At 41.8% G+C, this 19814-nt stretch overlaps 7 protein-coding genes across 7 annotated transcripts; 4 read left to right on the forward strand and 3 right to left on the reverse strand.

Moving 5' to 3' along the window:
- Nucleotides 1-4496: 4496 nt before the first annotated feature.
- EAF02_009205 (uncharacterized protein) lies at nt 4497-5620 on the forward strand (the record flags this gene model as incomplete). The annotated part of the gene is made up of 2 exons (XM_038905253.1): nt 4497-4843; nt 4930-5620. The coding sequence occupies 2 exons, from the start codon at nt 4497-4499 to the stop codon at nt 5618-5620; spliced, it is 1038 nt and encodes a 345-aa protein (XP_038755150.1).
- A 964-nt stretch (nt 5621-6584) lies between these two features.
- Nucleotides 6585-10606, reverse strand: EAF02_009206 (uncharacterized protein; the record flags this gene model as incomplete). Its single annotated transcript, XM_038905254.1, has 3 exons — nt 6585-7268; nt 7327-10282; nt 10410-10606. 3 exons carry the CDS (start codon nt 10604-10606, stop codon nt 6585-6587), a joined length of 3837 nt encoding a protein of 1278 aa, XP_038755151.1.
- Nucleotides 10607-11121: 515 nt separating this feature from the next.
- EAF02_009207 (uncharacterized protein) lies at nt 11122-12242 on the reverse strand (the record flags this gene model as incomplete). Its single annotated transcript, XM_038905255.1, has 3 exons — nt 11122-11787; nt 11841-11919; nt 11974-12242. The coding sequence occupies 3 exons, from the start codon at nt 12240-12242 to the stop codon at nt 11122-11124; spliced, it is 1014 nt and encodes a 337-aa protein (XP_038755152.1).
- Nucleotides 12243-12517: 275 nt separating this feature from the next.
- Nucleotides 12518-13303, forward strand: EAF02_009208 (uncharacterized protein; the record flags this gene model as incomplete). The annotated part of the gene is made up of 4 exons (XM_038905256.1): nt 12518-12577; nt 12642-12658; nt 12725-12930; nt 13017-13303. 4 exons carry the CDS (start codon nt 12518-12520, stop codon nt 13301-13303), a joined length of 570 nt encoding a protein of 189 aa, XP_038755153.1.
- A 307-nt stretch (nt 13304-13610) lies between these two features.
- EAF02_009209 (uncharacterized protein) lies at nt 13611-14572 on the reverse strand (the record flags this gene model as incomplete). The annotated part of the gene is made up of 3 exons (XM_038905257.1): nt 13611-13702; nt 13761-14379; nt 14432-14572. 3 exons carry the CDS (start codon nt 14570-14572, stop codon nt 13611-13613), a joined length of 852 nt encoding a protein of 283 aa, XP_038755154.1.
- A 1368-nt stretch (nt 14573-15940) lies between these two features.
- EAF02_009210 (uncharacterized protein) lies at nt 15941-16949 on the forward strand (the record flags this gene model as incomplete). The annotated part of the gene is made up of 2 exons (XM_038905258.1): nt 15941-16014; nt 16139-16949. 2 exons carry the CDS (start codon nt 15941-15943, stop codon nt 16947-16949), a joined length of 885 nt encoding a protein of 294 aa, XP_038755155.1.
- An 889-nt stretch (nt 16950-17838) lies between these two features.
- On the forward strand, nt 17839-19807 carry EAF02_009211 (uncharacterized protein). Its single transcript, XM_038905259.1, has 5 exons — nt 17839-18120; nt 18219-18569; nt 18621-18895; nt 18952-19155; nt 19201-19807. Exons 1-5 carry the CDS (start codon nt 18060-18062, stop codon nt 19771-19773), a joined length of 1464 nt encoding a protein of 487 aa, XP_038755156.1. The 5' UTR covers nt 17839-18059; the 3' UTR covers nt 19774-19807.
- Nucleotides 19808-19814: the final 7 nt, after the last annotated feature.

The following is a 19814-nucleotide window of genomic DNA, read 5'->3' on the forward strand; positions in this document are numbered from 1 at the left end:
CGAGATTGTCTCATTCACTATACCGCTCTTCCGCAAGAAAACAGCCACTTTATGTAGCGACAATTTTGCATAGCGATCATCACATTCCGAGTCTCGAGATGCACTTGTGGCGACGAATAGAGAGGTGATAAGGTAGAGGGTCTGGGAATCATTGGTCGTGTTGCTTATTGCTTCGATGTCAGGAGCTGTAGCTACCACGCAGAGTCATCGAATCGCATCTTCCGTTCCCCAGGTGTGTTTAGTGTGCCGATGTCTTTTCTCTCTGCTTGACGTGTGGAGAGATGAGTTAGTTATGAACCCTCCCGTCCATCCCGTGCCTCCAAGATTGAAGTGCCGTCCGTATTCTGATTTATTTGTTTTGCGAGATTGTTTTGGAAGTGTGAGGGGAAGTTCGAAAAATGTGTGCTCAGGCTTAGGACGGAAAACTGGGACTCTAGAACACTCCTTTCAATATTCGATCTCAATTCGGGAACTCCATTATTCTGCTGCAGACATCGAGTGTATGTATCTATGAGCCTTCATATAATATACTTTCCACTTCATTTATTTCTCAATAAACTAGGTAAGTGATATCATCAGAAATCCTTTCGGCAATATAAATGTTTTCAATATATGAATCGAATTGATTGAGTATATCGCTTTTTTCATCCATGTGGAACTAGCTATCCACCTGTCTTGATACGAATCGGAGGGACCGGAGAATATGGAAACGAGCATTGCTCTTCTCCTGAAAAGAAGAATGTAGAAGAGGCTTTCAAGTTTCAATCAATATACACCCCTTCCCGCTTATATTTGGGGGAGAAAACTCTAAATTTCGTAGACAATGTGTTCCACCTTCTAAATCCGTTCTTTTGTAGCGATAGCAACAATGATATAGGTAGTGATAGTAATATGTATTTGGAACGATAAGCCGCAAAGGCTTGCAATGGTAAGCATTGTCGAAGCCTGCAAAGACTCAAAATCAGCTGTTCTTCACTCCTCGTCCAATGACTGCTCACTAGTCACTCTGACATTATGACATGCATTAGATTGTGCCGTAGCGTGCTATCGTACATCTATCGGTTTGTTAGACCTCCCCCAAACCCCCATGTGAAGATGCGATTTGTCGACGACAGTTGCACAATACATGGGTTCACATTGTTCTAACCAACCATTGATTAACTTTCGGACGTCAATGTTGACGTGGAAACATTAGCATCTCGATGTATGTATGTATGTTTCTCGCAAGCCTCATCGCATCTCGATCTTTGGTGGTTGATCCGGTGCAGGCTATTTTCACGTCTAAATCTAAATATACCTAGGTATCGCATGCTGTATGACTTTTGGTGTTTGGTTTGGGGTTCTTGGGTAGAAATCCCAGTGAGAATTCTTAGGAAAATATAATAATAAATAGACCTTCGGTGTTCCAGTGCCACGGTTAAGATAATCATGGTACGCCTAAAGTTCGGAGTCTAGGGTTTTATCCATATTACTTTTAGACCCCGGGTGTGGCCTCGGCCTTCTAACCGTTATTCTAGAAGAGGATTAATCGGCGAATGCTTTTGTTTTAATCTATGTTCGGTATCTCTCTTCAACGATGTTTCAAAGGGCGATTATGACTTCTCAGCACGCGAATTGCTGATTAGTTGTTTGCACTCTTGACTCCTTCAAATACTCCCATGGATAAACCTTGGCTAATGAACTATCGAATGATCATAGACATTAGTTTCGTAACTTTCTACTCTTTTGAGTGAATCGTGGATTCGTGGCAGCGTTCTCATCTCATCTTCCTTCCCGGCGATCATCTGTCACCTCACATGGTCACCCTGTTGGATACCTAGGAGGAAAGTCCGAATGTAGCTCATATACTCTTACTGGTAGCAAAACATGCTTGCATGTGTAAACCTTATCGAAGTTCATTTAATGTATCTTAACTTATCCCATCGGAAATTCCATTATCAAGCTCGTTATCCCTCGTTGCCCCCTTGTCTCGTTTGATTTGTTTCGTCACAATTTACCTCTTGTGAATTTTATATTGACTGAACATCTCTCCCCGGAAAGAGGAAGATACCCCCTGTTTGTTCCCGCGGGGAGGAGTTTGTCGCTACTCCGTAGACCGTTATCAAGCACCGCAAAAACACTATCCCAGACCCATCAGATCTTGAATACGAATGAATAGACACCATACGGTAAGAAGTCTCGTGCTGTGACAACACCGCTTACGTGATTGTCCATGACCTGTATTGTGTTGATGCTTCTACTTGTTACAATATCAAAATACTCTGCGAGTTGCCTAGGTATCAAAATGTCAGATGTACATTAACCACATAATCAGATGAACCATGAACCACTAATAGCTTTAGCCTACCAGTCTCCAATGTTCTTCCTTTTTCTCGCAAACTTACCATATTCCAACAGCATAGGTCTCCACACCCAAAACTAATGCCGATTAGACTCGCAAGCGTCGCATCCAGATTCCATTCATCCATTCATCCATTCACCCCACTATGTTAACATTTCGGTCTCGCATCTCGATCTTAGTCTCTGGCACTTTTCATCTTTTTACCCAGGCATATCCGCTTCAATTTCACTCACAGGGCACTGACTGGTACCAACTATACCTAGGTACACATCTGTCACGGGATCACTTCTGGGAGTATTCAGAAGCTTTACCGCTGAGCTAAACGCCCAAAAGACTAGGAGGTAGAACTGGAAGTTCTACCTTACTCTCACATATATAGCAGGACAGGACAGGACAGGACAGGACAGAAAGGGCTTAGTGTCACCCCGTGACACCACCCCCCTCCTTAAGGTATGGTCTCCATACCATCACCTACTAGGAGGTTTCAGGATTCTGGATTCTAATGCCTCAGGCATTCAGACAGGCAGACAGGATCTATATATGCTAGCCCCCAAACCAATGAAGGCTTGTAAGCTATAAGTGGGCCCCCCACACAGCTCCACTTATAACCAAGGGTAGTTCTACCTAATGTCACGGGATCACTTCTGGGAGTATTCAGAAGCTTTACCGCTGAGCTAAACGCCCAAAAGACTAGGAGGTAGAACTGGAAGTTCTACCTTACTCTCACATATATAGCAGGACAGGACAGGACAGGACAGGACAGAAAGGGCTTAGTGTCACCCCGTGACAACATCGCTTGAAATCCCACGCTGCCATGCCATCCCACTTGGGATGGGCGAATTATATAATTTGAGGGTCGATTATATAATTTCATGTTATCATACTTTTTGAGGTATATAAAATATTATACCAAACTTATACACATATTTTTTGAGCCAATAAAACCATCAGGATAAATAAAAATAGATCGTTTTTGGAAAAAGTTTTTGATAAATTCTAATTTTCAATTTAGTATATAATTAGACCCAAAAATCAAATATTAATCATATAATTTATATACTAATTATTTTCTTTTCAAAATAACTTCAAAATAACCTTTTATAGAATTCTTATAGGATTTTATAAGATCTTATAATTAATTATATATATAATACGATTTGACTAATATTACATATATATTGAAATAACAAATATACAATATTATATATCATCAAATCGCCCAACCCTACATCCCACGTGTGCGGCTCGGTCTAATTGCCCTTCCATCCAAGCTTCCTCGCTTCGCTCGCACCAGAAATGTTCATTAGTCTAACATTTGTGACCCCATCTCGAGCCCCTTTCAACCAATCGCAACTTCTGAAACCGGTTCACACCCAATTCAAACTTCGCGATTATTTCCCAATAGAGTAATTCTGCTTTCGATTTCGAGACTGCCTAATACTATCGCCGCATCGTACGTGCATAAACCGTAACCGCAACCACAACCTAATACCTACTAAGCTAAGCAAATTTACCATACCGTCCCTGGCGTCCCATGGCGTCCCATGGCCATGAAGTGACATTTGTACCCTTTTGATTGAAGTATTTAGGTATTACATTTGAGAAAATAAAATAAATAATAATAAGAATAATGACAATAATACCAGCTGCCATGTAATAATAATCTACTTATCCCCACTGATCGATCATCCTTTCTTGAAGATCTTCTTAAGCTTATTACTTCCTTCCTATCATTATTTATTTACTTTGAATTTGAAGGCTTCACATTTTTATAAGAATGGATGCTTTTCCTGTCGGTGTTTCATTCAAATCTACGTTGGCATCTTTTATATGAAACGAGTGTCGGGAGTTCAACCACATTAAGCAAATTAAACTTCAACTTCATTCATCGCTCGCTTGGAATTTACATTGTTCAAGCAATATTCAAGAGTCGAATTCCCATAATATATCGATCTCGGAAAATTTGTCATTTCTCATCAAAGCATTCTCGGGATTTAATTTGCTTTTTCTTCATCATCATATTCATCATCATTATCATCGTCAGACCACTACATCGAATACAACGACCTACTAGAATTTTGGGGAAAAGAAGTCCATGACAATTTCACGATTCAAGGTCCAAATTATATTCACATCTTCATATCAGAGCGTCTAAATGGTGACCACGATCCACACTCGAATCTTTCGCCATAGTCACAGTCAAGGACACGATATAAAGCCTTCAGTTAGTCATCAGTCGAGAAGAACAGAACGAGAGAGTTCGTTACCCAGAAGAATGGATAGGGAAAGCTCCCTTCCACCAACTACATGTAGTAGAGGTCACACCCATCCCCCTTGGAATACGACGGGTGTATTGAGGATAGCGAAATGTGAAAGTGTTTGTGGATTTTGTATGAAAGAAACGGATACAGCTGCAAAATTGAGGAAACACGTTTCTGTTCATATCAAAAATGAAGGACTTAATTTGACGATAGCGGAGGCAGCTAGTGGAAGAGGAAGATTGTAAGAGTTTCTATTTTGGGGGATTTTTCTCCCCTGATAATTTATGCACATGGAAATTGTACATCATTTGCTAACCAATCGTATAGAGAAGTACCAACTCACAAATCTTCACATGAAAGATCAGGATCCACGTCACATTACTCATCACATGGCAATATTACACCACTGGAGGACGAACATCCCCAACTCACATACTCATCACACACACCTTCTTATTCATCTTACTCCTCAGCATCCCTTACTCCCTCATCCTCACCCTATGCAAGTATAGCTCAACGACCCTTAACAACGTCCACCTCGAGCTACGATTCATACTCCTCTCATCGATCCCCATCCAGTACCAGCGGCCTATCCTACTCCACCATCCCAAGTCCAAACAGTACCTCAGCCCTCTCCAACTATCGCTCCCTAGCCCAAGGCTCAGCACACGCCCTCTCCGATCCCTTCTCCTCGCTTCGCTCCCATGCTCTCCGTACAAAATTCGAATGGACCGTCATCACTCCCTCGGAAGGTTTCGCCATCCTCGACTATTGCAAATCGTTATCGCAAGCTAGTGGTGAACAAGTTCCGTGCTATAACCGCGAAACGCTGTTTGATGAAGAGTGGCAAGCTCACATGAGAGATATTCACGGAGTGTATTTGATATGGCCAGAAACGTGGATGAAGCGGGTCGAGGTATTAGACTTAGAAGGGGTGGGAGGAAAGATCGAGGGAGTTAATGATTTAGTTATGGAAGGGAAAGCGATGGATAATTGGGGATTATTAGGGCACGAATAACAATCGAGAGAGAATATTTATGATTACGTACCGGGTTTTAGGAGGGGAGAATTGGATGGGAAAAGCGATGGATAGGTACTGGATGGAATATCAGCATGGCATGCATGAATTATAGGGGATCATACGGAATTCAATTTCTTTGCAAACGCAAGCATGGAGTTTGGGGATAAGAATTGGAAAGGCCTGGTACGGGGAATGCATTAGTAAAGGGGAAGGTTACAAGGGAAAGAAAGCACCGGCATGCGCTGCAATTGTTACATCATGGTTTCCGTTCATTCGGATACATGGTTATTCTCATATTCATCATATCACATAAATACAAATATGAGGGTGAAATGAATATATGAATTCATTAACGAAATCCTTGATTAGATACACTTAGTGCTTTGGACTAAGAATTTACCTACTTAATATATACATCAGAGATGAACTTACACGTCGTCATACATGAGATGAGTATCTGTGTTTGCTTTAAGACTTCAGAACAATAAGCCATTGGGCATCAATCATTATACTGTATTGCCTCTGTTCCGAAAGATCATACTGACGGTGCTGAACTACCATACCAGTATGCAATGACAATCATGATACACATCCGATGAAACACAACAACCATAAATACCATAAATACCATGAATAAAATTGAACAAAAGTTCTCGATTCCACCAATCCGACCCTCTCCCCAAGCCCTCAATAGAATATTGAATAATGAGATATGCAACAAAACTTTTCCAATGCGTAGGATTCACCCTCGAAATTTCTCTTTCATCCCCAATTCTAGATCACCCAGGTCTAGACATCAATCGCAGGTCATGCGTGCATCTGAAATGATCAAAATGATCCAAAAAAAAATATTCATTTCCTCATTACTTCATAACTCCATAGGTATAGTAATGTACAGGCAATGCTCTAGTATTTTCCCCCTCAAATCGTTCAACCCATCCATAATCATAAAACCACCTATCTACATGTACAAACTAGCCACAGCAGTAATATCCCTCTTGATGATCTCTTGACAGGTTTGCATTTTTTGAAACAACTCAGGATCACCAATGATTCTAGCCGCATTTCTGACCTCCCTGCAGGTTTCATCTAATCTCGTGATGACTCTCACAATTGTACCTTCAAGTACATCTGTCAGCATTGTAATATTCTTGAAACTCATTCCGCGTGCCCATTCATATACGACTTCCATGAGTCCAAAACGCTCAGGATGAGCCTCAAAATCATTGGATTCAGATGTTGGTTGAATAACTTGATGTAATATTTGCATATCTGTTATCTTTTTTGAGAGTTCAAGGATTTTGATTTTGCCGGATTCTAAGGAACTGGGGAGAGTTGGGACGATAGTTGTTTTTTCTTGGAAAATAAAGGCGCTAAGAAGAGAGACAATTTCTTCTGGCGTATATGCTGATAGTACGTTGTCAAGAATCAGTTCTGTCAGGATTAATTCATCTGCGGAGTGTATCTCGCAAGCGACCTTTCCCTTGAGTTGAACGCGAGAAGCGTCATCGATAAAGTCTAGATCTTTGAGGACTTGGATTCGTTGTTCGTAATCAGGCAACAGTTGAAGATTGTTGTCAGACATAAGTTGGCGAAGTTGAATAATATTGGCTTGGATTAGCCATTGATCATGACACATTGCGAACTGAGGGTAAGTTTATTAGTACATGTTATATGATTCAAGGATTCGAAGGGGCACCTACATGTTTCAAAAATGAAGGACATTTTAGGCAATTAGCTTCTTGGGTGATGGTAGCTTGTTCCGAACGCTTTACAAGATTTTCCCTCAATTGGAGAACCTTGATCTTAGACCAGTCCAGTTCATCCCATACATCACTTTCCCACGACGAACAAAGATTGAAGAGAATCTGTTTTGCACTCTCATAAAGTTCCCCACCTTTGTATATGTCAGGAACTACTCCCTTCACAATCGTATTCGTGACGCACTCCAAATCATTAACAGAAACGTAACAAGTCTTGGTGGAAATGTGCTTCTTAAGATTAGGAAGTTTGGTAAACATTCCTCGAAACTTAGGTACGAACGGCAACAAATCAGTTGTATCCCATTGATCTCGTCTTGTTCTGATTTCGAGAATATGGATAGATAGGCCATTCACGTCTGTAGCACCGTCACGAACAAGAATACCAGGTGTGCGAACACCATCCTTGTGGTAAACTACCAGACGACCCTTAACAAACATTCGACGACCAATAGCAGTTGATAGTGATCCTATATGAACATCGCGAGTCAGTTGCTTATAACTCTGAGTTGCTTCATGACAAGTATCTAAATCTTGTTCACAAATATCGCAAGGTTCTCTGGTGATCTTGGCCAGGTCTGCTTCGGATATTTTGACCGCCTTTTCATGCTCAGGTAGAAGTTGTTGGGTAGCATGTTCACTAAAACTTCTTTTGATCATCTCCTCAATTTTCAAAGCCTCAACTCGCAGAAGATTAAGTATCATATTGTAGGTCAATCTGAATTGAGAACGAAGTTTTGACGGTTCTCCGAGTATCATTTGTCGAAGTTCAGTAACGGGTGGAGCTTCACCACCTCCCGGCGCAACGATTATAACCGAACCCACAGGATCTAACCCACGACGACCTGCTCTACCAGCCATTTGAGTATATTCTCCAGGCAATAAATCACGGAAGGATTGTCCATCATGCTTGCGATATCCAGAAAAGACAACTGTTCGAGTTGGCAAATTCAATCCCATAGCAAATGTTTCTGTGGCGAAAAGCACTTTCACCAAAGTTTGTGCGAATAACATCTCAACAATTTCCTTCACAATAGGTAGCAGACCACCATGGTGAACAGCAATACCTCGCCCAAGTAAATCTCGTAATCGAATGATTTGTGGTAATTGCCGGTCCTCTGGTTTGAGCCGAGCAATGGATTTCTCAATTGTCATGTGTATCGCACTCTTTTCTGTCGCTGTGCAGAAGTCTTGATTACTCAATGCATCTGCATTCTCTTCGCATCTCTTTTTGGAGAAGACAAAAATACATGCTGGGAGTAAGTTTTCTTTTTTAAGAAATTGAACTAGGTGTACCCATAATGTCTTGTCTTGGGCAGCTGTTGTTCGACCTCCAGGTCTACCACCACGTCCCATATGCCCTGGGTTATGACTAGCACGGGGTGGTCCACTACCACCACGACCGCCTCTCTGTTGTGCTCCTCCGCGTTGTTGACCACCTCCACGTTGTGCACTACCACGCGCATTCTGACCTTGACCTCTACCTCTTTGGTTTCCTCCTCCACGAGTATTTGAGGAGTCTGGTGGAGGTAGAGCCTTTACCTTATCTCTTCCAGATAGTACATCGTTTGCGGACTTCCAACCCTTCTCGATGAATTTCTTTTCTGCATCCACAATCTTGTGAATGCCTTTATCTGCCCAAAGGTAATGTTCTAGTGGAACTGGTCTCTTTGGAGTTGAGATGACATAGATATCTTTCTTTTTAGTTCTTCCAACCCAGGATGCAAATTCGTAGGTGTTTGGGACAGTTGCGGACAGCAAAATTAATGTTACATGTTCTGGTAACATAATGATAACTTCTTCCCAGACTACTCCTCGCTCTAAATCATTAACGTAATGTACTTCATCGAAGATAACAAATTCCACATCTCTGATTAAATCAGCTCCCCTGTAAAGCATACTTCTTAAAATCTCTGTGGTCATGATAAGACAACTCGCCTCAGGATTGATCTGCACATCTCCCGTGAGAATACCAACTTCGTCGAAAACTTGTCGGAAATCTCGGAATTTCTGATTGCTCAATGCTTTGATTGGTGATGTATAAATTGCCTTGGTCATATGCTTGGCGGCAAGAGCAATAGCATATTCTGCCACTACTGTTTTACCTGCCGATGTATGAGCAGCAACAAAAACTGAATCTCCGCTTTCCAAATGATAAACTGCTTCCTTTTGAAACGTATCCAGTTCGAATGGCCAATCTCTTGCCATGTCCGGAACCAATTCTCTGAAATTTGGAATGTCTCTCTTGACATCAACCATATGTGCCCATTCTTTTCCACTTCTCTTCGCGCTTGAGGCTGCTAGTGCACCGTGGGGCTCTAGTGCCGGATACTCGACTGGCAACATTGAATCAATATCATCTTCTTCTTCGTCTGAGCTTTCCGAAGTAGCTTCATCCTTTATGGCGCCATCTGCTCCATTTGCAGACACTTCCTCAACGGGTTCTTCCTCTAGGACATTCTTTACGTCTTCAGCCTCTTTCTCATCAACTTCTCCCTTCTTCTCAAACTTTAGCCCCCTAGTAAACCCTGGTGGTACGCTTAATAGCCCATCCTCGCCACCAAAGTTTATGATTTTTTCCAGATTCTTTTTTTCAGGTACTGCATCATTGATTTTACCGGCTTGTTCATCCAAAGCAGCCGCAGCCACTACAGCATCTAATCCCCCAGGTGCGAATGGAAAGAAACCTGCTGCACCTCTGACAAAATCTGCCTTATTTGCTGGTTTTCTCATAAAAGACGTAGAGTTTTTAGCAGTCGCACTGTTTGCTGGTACTGTAACTTCCTTATAACCTGTAACCCGACCTTCTAAACCTTCTCTTGTGAACCGTGTGATTGTACGTGTTTGAGTTGGAGCGAGTTGAAAAAGGTCTGTATAATTTGCTGTTGAGTCCCAGCGCCTGAATGAAAATAGATGTTAATAATGTCCCAAGAAGCTGCCCATACTTTTTATCTCGCGCATCTTGTCAAACAGACAGATGTACCGCGACCCCAGTATGAAGGTTATGAAGGAAGAATAAGACTTACTGTTGAAGCTTATTTAACCATTCTGTAGAAAATGTTGTTGATGGCGTCAGGTACTTCTGTTCAAGCTCCTGTTTAAGCTCGTCGCGATTTTGCTTGATGCGTTTTGGTGGACGTTGCTCATCGAGTATACTGTCAATCCAGTCATCCTGTGTTTCGAGATCAAGATGATCTAAAGCTGCGATTAAGCCTTCTGCCATGGTTAACTGACAGATCTTCCACAGATCTTGGAAGTGCTGTGTAAAGTACCGGTAGGTAGCTCTTGAAGCTGCAGCTTCTCAGGTACGTGCTTTACAAAATTATGGTGGGGGTGGGGTTCTTGGGCTTTTGGGCTCTGCACTTCACCCGCGAAAAAGGTTGAGTGATAGTGTTACCAATTTATTTTAATTTGGGAATCTATACTATAGAGCATTTGGAACAATTCCTTTTGGAGTTCAGAGAAGATGTGTTTTACAATCTTTCTTATGTTTGACATTTCTATACAATTCAACCTAATCGGCTCGATGACATAGCCAATTGTTCACCACACCAGACCCACCATTGTCAATCACTTCAATTAACATCAAACAATCGAGTGATTTAGTAGGCCACTTAGACTATGAAGAGCATCATCTCATTGGAATATGATTCCGAATTAAAAAGTTTCATACAAAATAGTTCATCCCAACGCCTCATAATGCTGCCATTGTACACCCTAACGCCAGCCGCAACCTGTTTACCATCCCCCATCCATATCCATCATAGCTTCCATAGCATCCAAATCATGATCTTCCGCTTGTTTAGATTTTCCTGTATCTTGCTTTGCAGGTCGACTAGGATGTGTATTTTCGTTATCTCCGGCAAGTAATGCTTCGAGATCTTCATCTAACATTTCCTCATCGCCCCCGTCCTGTTCTGCTTCTGCAAGTAATGCCTCCAGATCGTCGTCTGGCGGTCCATCATCCCCAGCTGTGGTAACTTTCGGAGGACCAAATATACTATCGTTAGCACCACCAAAGACTGAAGTAGACTGTATAGCTGGGTTTTGTCGCGCATTCTTCGGAGTAGAATCATACATATCATCGAAGTCCGGATCTTGATTTGGAACTGGTGTTTTGGGTCTTTCACTTGCTGCATTTTCGAATATCGGTGCTATCCTCGAGACTGTTTTCTCTCGTTCATTTTCATCGCGTGGAGGAAGTTCTGGTTCATCAAATAGGGAATCTTCATAGACCGATGACTTAGCTTTCCCTTCATTGATCCAGTCCATTCTCGCAGATTGTATCATTTTTTTGTGACCCAGCTTTTCGACCATAGCTAATGCGTCACCAAATTTGGCTTTTGGGAATAGATCATCGAGCCAAAGTTGGTAGAACGCAAGGAGACGAGCTGCATCTGAATACTATATATTTGTAAGTATAAAGCTTATATTCACAAAATTGTTACAATCCATACCTCATGGCCTTTACCCTTAAACTTCAAATGATCTGCCGCTTTTTTCCGTAGTTTTGGTATTCCTGCAGAAGACAAAAGTCTTCAAATCTATGTCAGTATCTCCAAGTCCATCCATCAGACAAATTGGACATACTTGTGCTCATCAAGTTTCACTCTAGGGACTCTAGGCTTTTTGGTAACCTGGATTTCTTCATCAATGCCAAGTCCTGCACCGCTTTTGGTATTGCTTTCTGAGGTCTTGGTTGTTTCTTTTTCTTTACTTCCAGGAACCACGTAATTGTCGCTGAAAGGATCATTTGCATCTCCAGCATCGTAATCGAAAAGGTCATCTAGATCATCGAATTCATTCCCACCGGCATTGGGCGTCTCGGTGGGAAGAGGCCTTGGTGGTGGAGAGTCCATTGTATAAGTAGACCAATGATCAAAAGCCAGTAAGCTTTCGTTTTCTTAGAATTTAAATATAACCTAAATTCACACAGAAACCCAAATTCGTTGTACCAGACGCGTCCACGATAAGGGAAGACGCGACGGATTGTAAGGCATAAATCAATTTAAATCAGGCAGAAATATACTGACCTGGCCCATGCACAATTTAGCGTTTCGATATCGAACCTCCATCAAGAATTGACCTCACCAGTGCGTTGAATCCCAATTGTAAGCAATTGGCATATTTCAAAATGTCGAATACCGAACAAAGGCCATTTGTGCCTTCAAAGAAAATCAACACCGAGTATCCTGTAAGTTCTCGTCACTTTGCTGCCGAAGTTTACGCAAGAAACACACAAGCTAACTGCTCCCAAGCTCATCGACAGTGACCCGTACGTTCCATAAACCCCGCCAGTGATATCGCGAAGAGGGGAAAAATACTGATACGTATCATACAGACATATCAAAAGAGTACTTGGCTATGCAAGACCATCGGACTATGCGGTCGGAGCAGCGACGGCTACCGCAGGACCGGGTTTGATGTTGTTGTGGGAACGAATTTCACCTTCACTCGTTGGAAAAGGAGGGTTTGCTCCAATCATGCGATTATCGGGAGTTATTGGTGTTGGAGCTGGTTTCTTTATGTTTTACCAACGCTCTATACGTATGTATTTAGATCAATCTGCTTTCTCCGCTTCATTCCCCCGCCTTCATCTAAACTCGTTCAAATGTGCTAATTCATAATAACAGTAAGATTCTACGGTTTCACGGAAAATAAGCGTGAGCAAGAAATGGATATGAGAGAAATGGTGAACAAAGTTAAGAAGGGAGAGTCTTTATATGGGGAAAGCTCAACTACACCATATATCCAGGGAGTCGCATCGAGGAATTCAAGATATGCAGGAGTCTGGATGCATGTTATGCCTTGGTTTAACATGGTAAACCACAATCAGCATGGAGTTGACACAGCCAAGTATTATCAACAAGCCGAGAGAGAGTTGGAGGCTGAGAGTTCGGGAAAGAAATTGTCAAACTAGAAGTGCGAATTGTGATGAAGCGGCGCTTAGGGAAAATATCTTTTGGGGGTGGAATCGAACAACTCGAAAAGGGCGACTGTAAATAGGGGAACTGGAATGATGCGCTTAAATTTTCGGTCGCGAGCCTGAGTTGTGAAATTGTGAGTGTTTTACATGACGTCTATATATTCGATTTTTGCGTAATGTGAATTATGTCTTTCCCTAATATACTACCCGGAGTATATCTCGACTGTCTATTGCATCCAAACCACACATCGCCCATCTTCGATCTTTTGGAAGCCACTCAGTAGACCAAAATATCTCAGATTTAACCCGTTTCATCACCCTTTACTCTCGAATCTATCATTGGTTCCACCTCTAATTTCAATATCCTCTCTTTCTTGTTTCTGGGTTCGGGCGCTGTAGCAAATCAGCTTTGAGGTCTTCAAAAGAATAGAAATAGAAACAGAATACCTACCTCTTCCATTCTCTTGGACATAAAATCTCCTCAAAATAACAATAGCTTCTTCTCGCAACCACCCACCACTAACTTCATAATCACCTTCATGTTTCTCCGTTCTTTCTTCCTCGACTGTCTGATTCGTGCCATCTTTTGCTTCATCTTCGGCGGCGTCATTACTATCAAATTTTCCGTTCCCAACATGAATATTTAAAACTCCACCATTCCCTCCAAATTTATCATTTACCGCCCCATACCATACTTTTCGTATTCCAAATTGTTGTAATAATGATGCACACATTATACAAGGTTCTATCGTGACATATAGATCCAAATTTTTCAAATCTTCCGGCCCATACCCACGCTTTGAATTTTCTCTCCCATCCCCTTTTTCGTCGTTGCTCTCATTTTCATTCTCCCCCCTCTTTCTTTTCGCGCTCCTACTTTCATCCGCGTCGCCACGTGCAACATCGGGAATCGAAGACAGCAATTCGTCAATAGCAATAAATTCTGCATGTCTTGTCCCATTATAACTCCTGTTGGTGGCATTCATTCCTCTAGCTACGACCTTCTTGAGGATCGGATCAACGAGTACACAACCTACGGGGGTCTCATTGGTGTTCAGAGCGAGATTTGCCTAGAAATATGTCAACATTGATGCTAACCAAATAGATGACTAGATTAATTACCATAGCAAGAGCTTCACGCATGAAAAATATGTGTGTATCTATTTCATCTTGAGTCATAGATTTTGCATCGGGTGGAAGATTTATCTGCGATGATACTTTCGTATCAGAGATTGTATGTGAATTTATCATTGAAGAGTCCATAGTTCTGGATTGAGCACTTGCTCTCTTGACCTCCAGTGGGCAGAGAAAAACTTCTCAGCGATGAGGAAGAGAATCCCGTGACGAGCGCAGGACTAAAAATTTCGGGTCACATGATTAAGATTGGTCTAAAAGACTTGCTCTAAATGCTTTCGCTTACTATCTCAAGCTGTCACCAGAAAATGTATTATAGAATGTTGACATCACTATTGGTCCTTTGTAATTTCTCGAAAGATGTCAATATACGCCTAATCGAAGAGATCAAAGAGTTGTGATCACAAGGAGAAGCATAATTTTTCAAAATTCGGAGATCGAGGCTGGCAACGAACAACTGATCAAACCCTAAAACTACCTAAGCGATGATAGAGGAATATCATAATTTAAATCTGATAGGCACTGTCAAGACTTCGAACCTATAAATACTCATTAAACTATTAATTATCGAAAGTCAAAGTTTGATAATCTTGATCAGCGAAAGATCAATTCGGTTGTCAACCTTATCTAAGACATAATACAATTGGAGATGATTCAAACTTTCAATAACCTTCACTAACACTTCGATAATGAATTAAGTTAAATCCAGTTTTTCAAAACAAGGGACAATGTTTCAATGGAAGCAGATAGGAATCACTAATTGCTAAAGATATAGGTTTGTGTATTGATATTTTATAATTGACCCAAAAACCTTATTGTTTCAAGATTTTCATCTTGCTATTTAGGGTTTTGCTTGATTTTTTGTCTCCAGCCGCCTGGCAATGGGCATTTTTTACCGAGAAAGTCTTCGAACCTCTCTTCCTACAACATTTCACTTGCGAGACTACCCCCTATTTATGGTTCCTTTTTATGAAGTCTGATTGAGTCTCGCTCCTGCGATCTACGGGGGATAAGCTATTAATGCGCTTTATGTTTGGAAGCAACGCTATCAATGGCCCAGTCCAGTCTTTACGCTGGATTCCATGTCAGCTTGATTCGAAACTGAGAGTCTCTCCATTCTTGCATTAGAAGCAGTCTGAGACCTTTCACCATTAGTCTAGAAGCTTTGATACCTTATCATTCTCGTCCCAAAGTGGCTCAAGAGTCGTTGTAGTCCGGGTGCTGTCGAAGTCAATTGTCTCGTATTCGGACATCTTCTCTTCCTTGGAAGGTTCATGTCAACGAGTGTTCTGAGCCGTCTTGAAACATATATCAGTATATATAAGAGGAGACATGACGCATCCTATTTCATTTTGATCAATAGCAACATCTTTATCTTCAAGTGAAAGTCTTCCGCATTCCATATCAGAGGGGTATCCAACGACTTCTTGCATTAACCACAATCCTCACTTAATCACCTTTTTAAGACACAAATATATTCTCATAACCAAGCCAAAAATGCATTTCACCAAGCCGGCTCTCGTCGCTGCTTCTTTCTTATGGGCTACCACCTTTGCCTCTCCCATTAACTCGTGAGTCTAGTCCCCTTAAGAAACACCCAGTCTTGATCATTGCATCTCTCATGCCTCCAATCCTACTCTTTCATGAAATTGATATTCTATCCTCTTATCTTGAAAGCTAACATTCAATTTTCAGTCCAACCAAACTCAGAACTAGAGGACTCATCGGTGGCTCCACATCCGATGATAACACGAAAAGTATTGCAGGAAGTACCACTGCCGGCAATGCTGTAGGAAGCGAGGATACAAAAATTGCTTCAGGAAACAATGCTGTCGAAGATGCTGTAGGAAGTCTCAATTTAGACGGTATTACAGGAGGCCTTAGTGCCCGCGATGTTTCAAGGCTTCGTCATGACCACGAGGATGCAGAAAGCAATTTTTTCAGCGATTCGCATGAGGTTATCGACATTGTTTCTTTCAGTACTACAAGGCGTGGTATTGTTGGCGACGATGCAGGAGGTCTTACTGCCCGCGATGTTTTAGGGCGTCATCATGGTCATAAGAGTCAAGAAGGCGAGATTGTCGACGATGCACTTAATATTGCCGACGATGCTACACCTGGTGGTATTTTTGGCCGTACTACAAGGCGTGAAATTGGCAGCGATGATGCGGGAGGTCCCACTGCCCGCGATATCTTAGGACATCATCGTACTCATAATGGTGAAGGAAACGGTATTTCCGACGGTGCAGTTGATGGTGCCCAAGAAACTACAAGAGGTGATGATTTGACCGACGCCCCACGCGGTACCGTTGAAGATGCTGTGGAAGATGATACAGCAGGGCCTGGATTTCTTACTGGTCTTCTGAGGCGTCTTGTTATCCGCGAGAATGACGGCGCTGTACACGATGCAAATAAAGCCGTACATGAAGCCAATAAAGCTGTTCACCAGGCCAACGAGATTGTACATAATACCCTGCATGGGTTGCTCCACGGAATCCTACGCTGAGCTGAGAATTCCGATTAGCAAAAGATTTTTTGGGTGGCTTGGATACCAGTTTTGTTTCGAACAAGATGTTAGGCGTTTTTTGGGAAGCTATTTGGATACACTTGTTGGCCAGGTCATGAAGACTCCTGCGTGGATCGTTTTGTCGCTATCATCTTTGTCGTGCACTTTTCTAGTTCAGCGGATCTATTATACACGTATCAATAGTTCACTTTATACACAATACAAAATACACGAACAAGAATTTATGAATTTTCAATCCTGATTTGATTTCTGTTATTTATTATACTGCTTTTATGCCATGGAAACTCCAAAACATAGCCCCATCAAACCTGTCTATGTGTTACGTTTCTTAATTAGCTCTCGGTCTAAGCTAAAGTGATAATCTGCTTACGCTTCTCCTGAATATTCACAACATCAAATTATAGATTTTGGAATCTTGTTTTCCTTCTGGATGATCAAGAATCTCTGGAATTGTCTCGAATTGTCGCTTTTCGGGTTATCTTCTCCCTCTCTTGTTGCATCGACAACCAAGAACAGACAACCTCAACGCTGCTTCTACATTACATTCAGAGCTTTGGCTAAGACTCTGAGAATACAAACAACACTAGAAGAGAAGACTGATCTTCTCAACTCAAACATGGGGTCACAATATGCAATTCCACTTTCTCCCTCAATTTGTAAACCAGCACACAAGAGTGCTCAAGTTGGCGCCGTATCATGTTATATAAGCTTTATTAGGTGCTATCTTATAGGTTCTATCTTGACTGATAATTGCACATCTAGTTCGGAGATCGGTAGCTTCCCAGAAGGGGTGAAATATTAATGGTAAGTTGGTTTGACTACCTGTGAACAAAGAACATATGCTTTATTCTCACTGATGGTGGCTACGTGCCTTTTATCCGCTGAAATACCATCAAGCCCGTCTTAATTTACTCTTGCCCGATCTTTAATCGTCCTTATATGCTTCTATGCTTCCATCATTTATTCGTGATATTTACACCGTTCCAACAAGAACTCACGTGACCATGACATAAGTCGTGACTCACATCTTGGAACATCAACGCTTCGTACATCCAAATCGAGTTCGTGCAAAGTTGCAAATTCCAAGACATGTCTCTTGCCAAAAGATCCAAAGAAAAGAAGTCGGTCAAAGGCTGCTGGACGTGTAAAAGTAAGCACACATCTCCAACCATTTTCTCAATCCCCGTAATTGCCCCGCCATCCAATGTAACCCCCACATTGATGTTGACGATCTAACGGTTCATGAAGGCAGGAAAATTGGATGCGACAAAGGTATTCCTCATTGCAATAATTGCAAAAGAACTGGCCGATTTTGTGAAGGTTACGGTGTAAAACTTCATTGGCCTGAATCGGGTGATGGGCGGAGACCGGTTCATTCTTGGGAGAATGAAGCTCATCTACCTCAACAAACTTTTCTGGCTTTCCCGGCACGTGAAAAATATCAATTTCTAAATTCGACTTTCGTTGACGTAAAGATTGCATCCGGTTATCAGCAGGAATGCTATTCAACACATCGGTATATGACAAGCCCTCAAAGAAGCCTGAAGTATGGATATGAAACTACTCTTGGGTCACGGGATGCGACATTATTATCTTACTGTAAGACAAGGGGGTTCCCCACATGATGGAAATATATTGACAAGCTCATAGATACAGAGGTTTTGTCTCGCATGATTACTACTATTGATGATAGTTTAAATGGGTTTCGGAATTACCTACTCCCGAATGCGCTTGCAGATCGATACCTTTCATGTCTGAGTCTTCGATATGCTATCCTTGCAGTATCAGCATATCATTTATGGGGGGTCGAAGCTGCAGTACAATACAAAGTTTCTGCTATACGACTCTTATCACAATCTATTCAGAGAGGAGATGGTGGACTTCGAGGGCAATTTGCTACTTGTATGATGCTTTGTGTGGGCGATGTAAGTATATCTAAGCTCCAACCACTAAAAGCTTACATCTCTTAACTTCCGGATAGGTTTTTGATGGGGCCGATGGAAGCTGGCCTACGCATTTAAAGGCAGCAAGGGATATTGGCTTGAGAATGACGAAAGATCATTTCTTGAATACTTGGCTTTTATATCATGATGTCCTGGCAGATTTTAGCCATGGGAGGCGGCAGAGAAAATTTCTAAATAGTACATTTTTGGGAGCTCCGAGTGCAAACCCCGAGAACAAAATCGTAAGTTTTGCGCGGGCATTGAAAGAAAGACGCTGATATTGGCAGATTATCGGTTCGCTAGGATGTTCTTTAGAAGTCCTCGAATGCATATCCTGTATCAATGAACTTTCTGGAATAACAGAAAGGCAAGGGGAATATCAAGATTTCGCCCGAGGACTAGTAAAACAACTCGAAAATGCTCATCAAATCTCGGCAATCATGGAAGATGACACTACCGGCAAGATTGATCAGATGAAAATAGAAAACACGGCTGAGCTTTACCGGCTGGGTGCCCTCATATATCTTCATTCAATACTATCAATACCTTCCGACTCCGATACAATACAAGATCTAGTTAATAAAGCTTTGGAAATTCTGACTAGGAACGGTATCTGTACAAGTCCATGGCCATTATTCATAGCGGCCTGTGAAGTTGTATCTGACGAGCAACGAATCCAAATCCTTGATGTCTTGGAAGATATGCAGAGTGAGAGGAGAATCAGAAATTTGGAGATAGTGAGAGGTATTATAGAAACAGTATGGAAGCAGATGGATCTAGCGGAAGGTAATGGCGCAAGCAAGAGAGTTGACTGGAGGAAATTGGTTGACATGCGGAAGCGAATACCTTCCTTCATCTGAGAATATAGAATAATTGTTGGCGACAATGTAAGATTATCAAT

The sequence above is a fragment of the Botrytis sinoallii genome (assembly GCF_014898435.1).
Source record: "Botrytis sinoallii strain Bc 23 chromosome Unknown BSIN_018, whole genome shotgun sequence".
Lineage (NCBI taxonomy): Eukaryota > Fungi > Ascomycota > Leotiomycetes > Helotiales > Sclerotiniaceae > Botrytis > Botrytis sinoallii.

Coding starts and splice junctions, on each gene's coding strand:
- EAF02_009211 (XM_038905259.1), top strand. CDS start 18,060: ATGTCTCTTGCCAAAAGATCCAAAGAAAAGAAGTCGGTCAAAGGCTGC. Junction 18,121..18,218: donor AGGCTGCTGGACGTGTAAAA/GTAAGCACACAT, acceptor CGGTTCATGAAG/GCAGGAAAATTGGATGCGAC. Junction 18,570..18,620: donor TGCGACATTATTATCTTACT/GTAAGACAAGGG, acceptor ACAAGCTCATAG/ATACAGAGGTTTTGTCTCGC.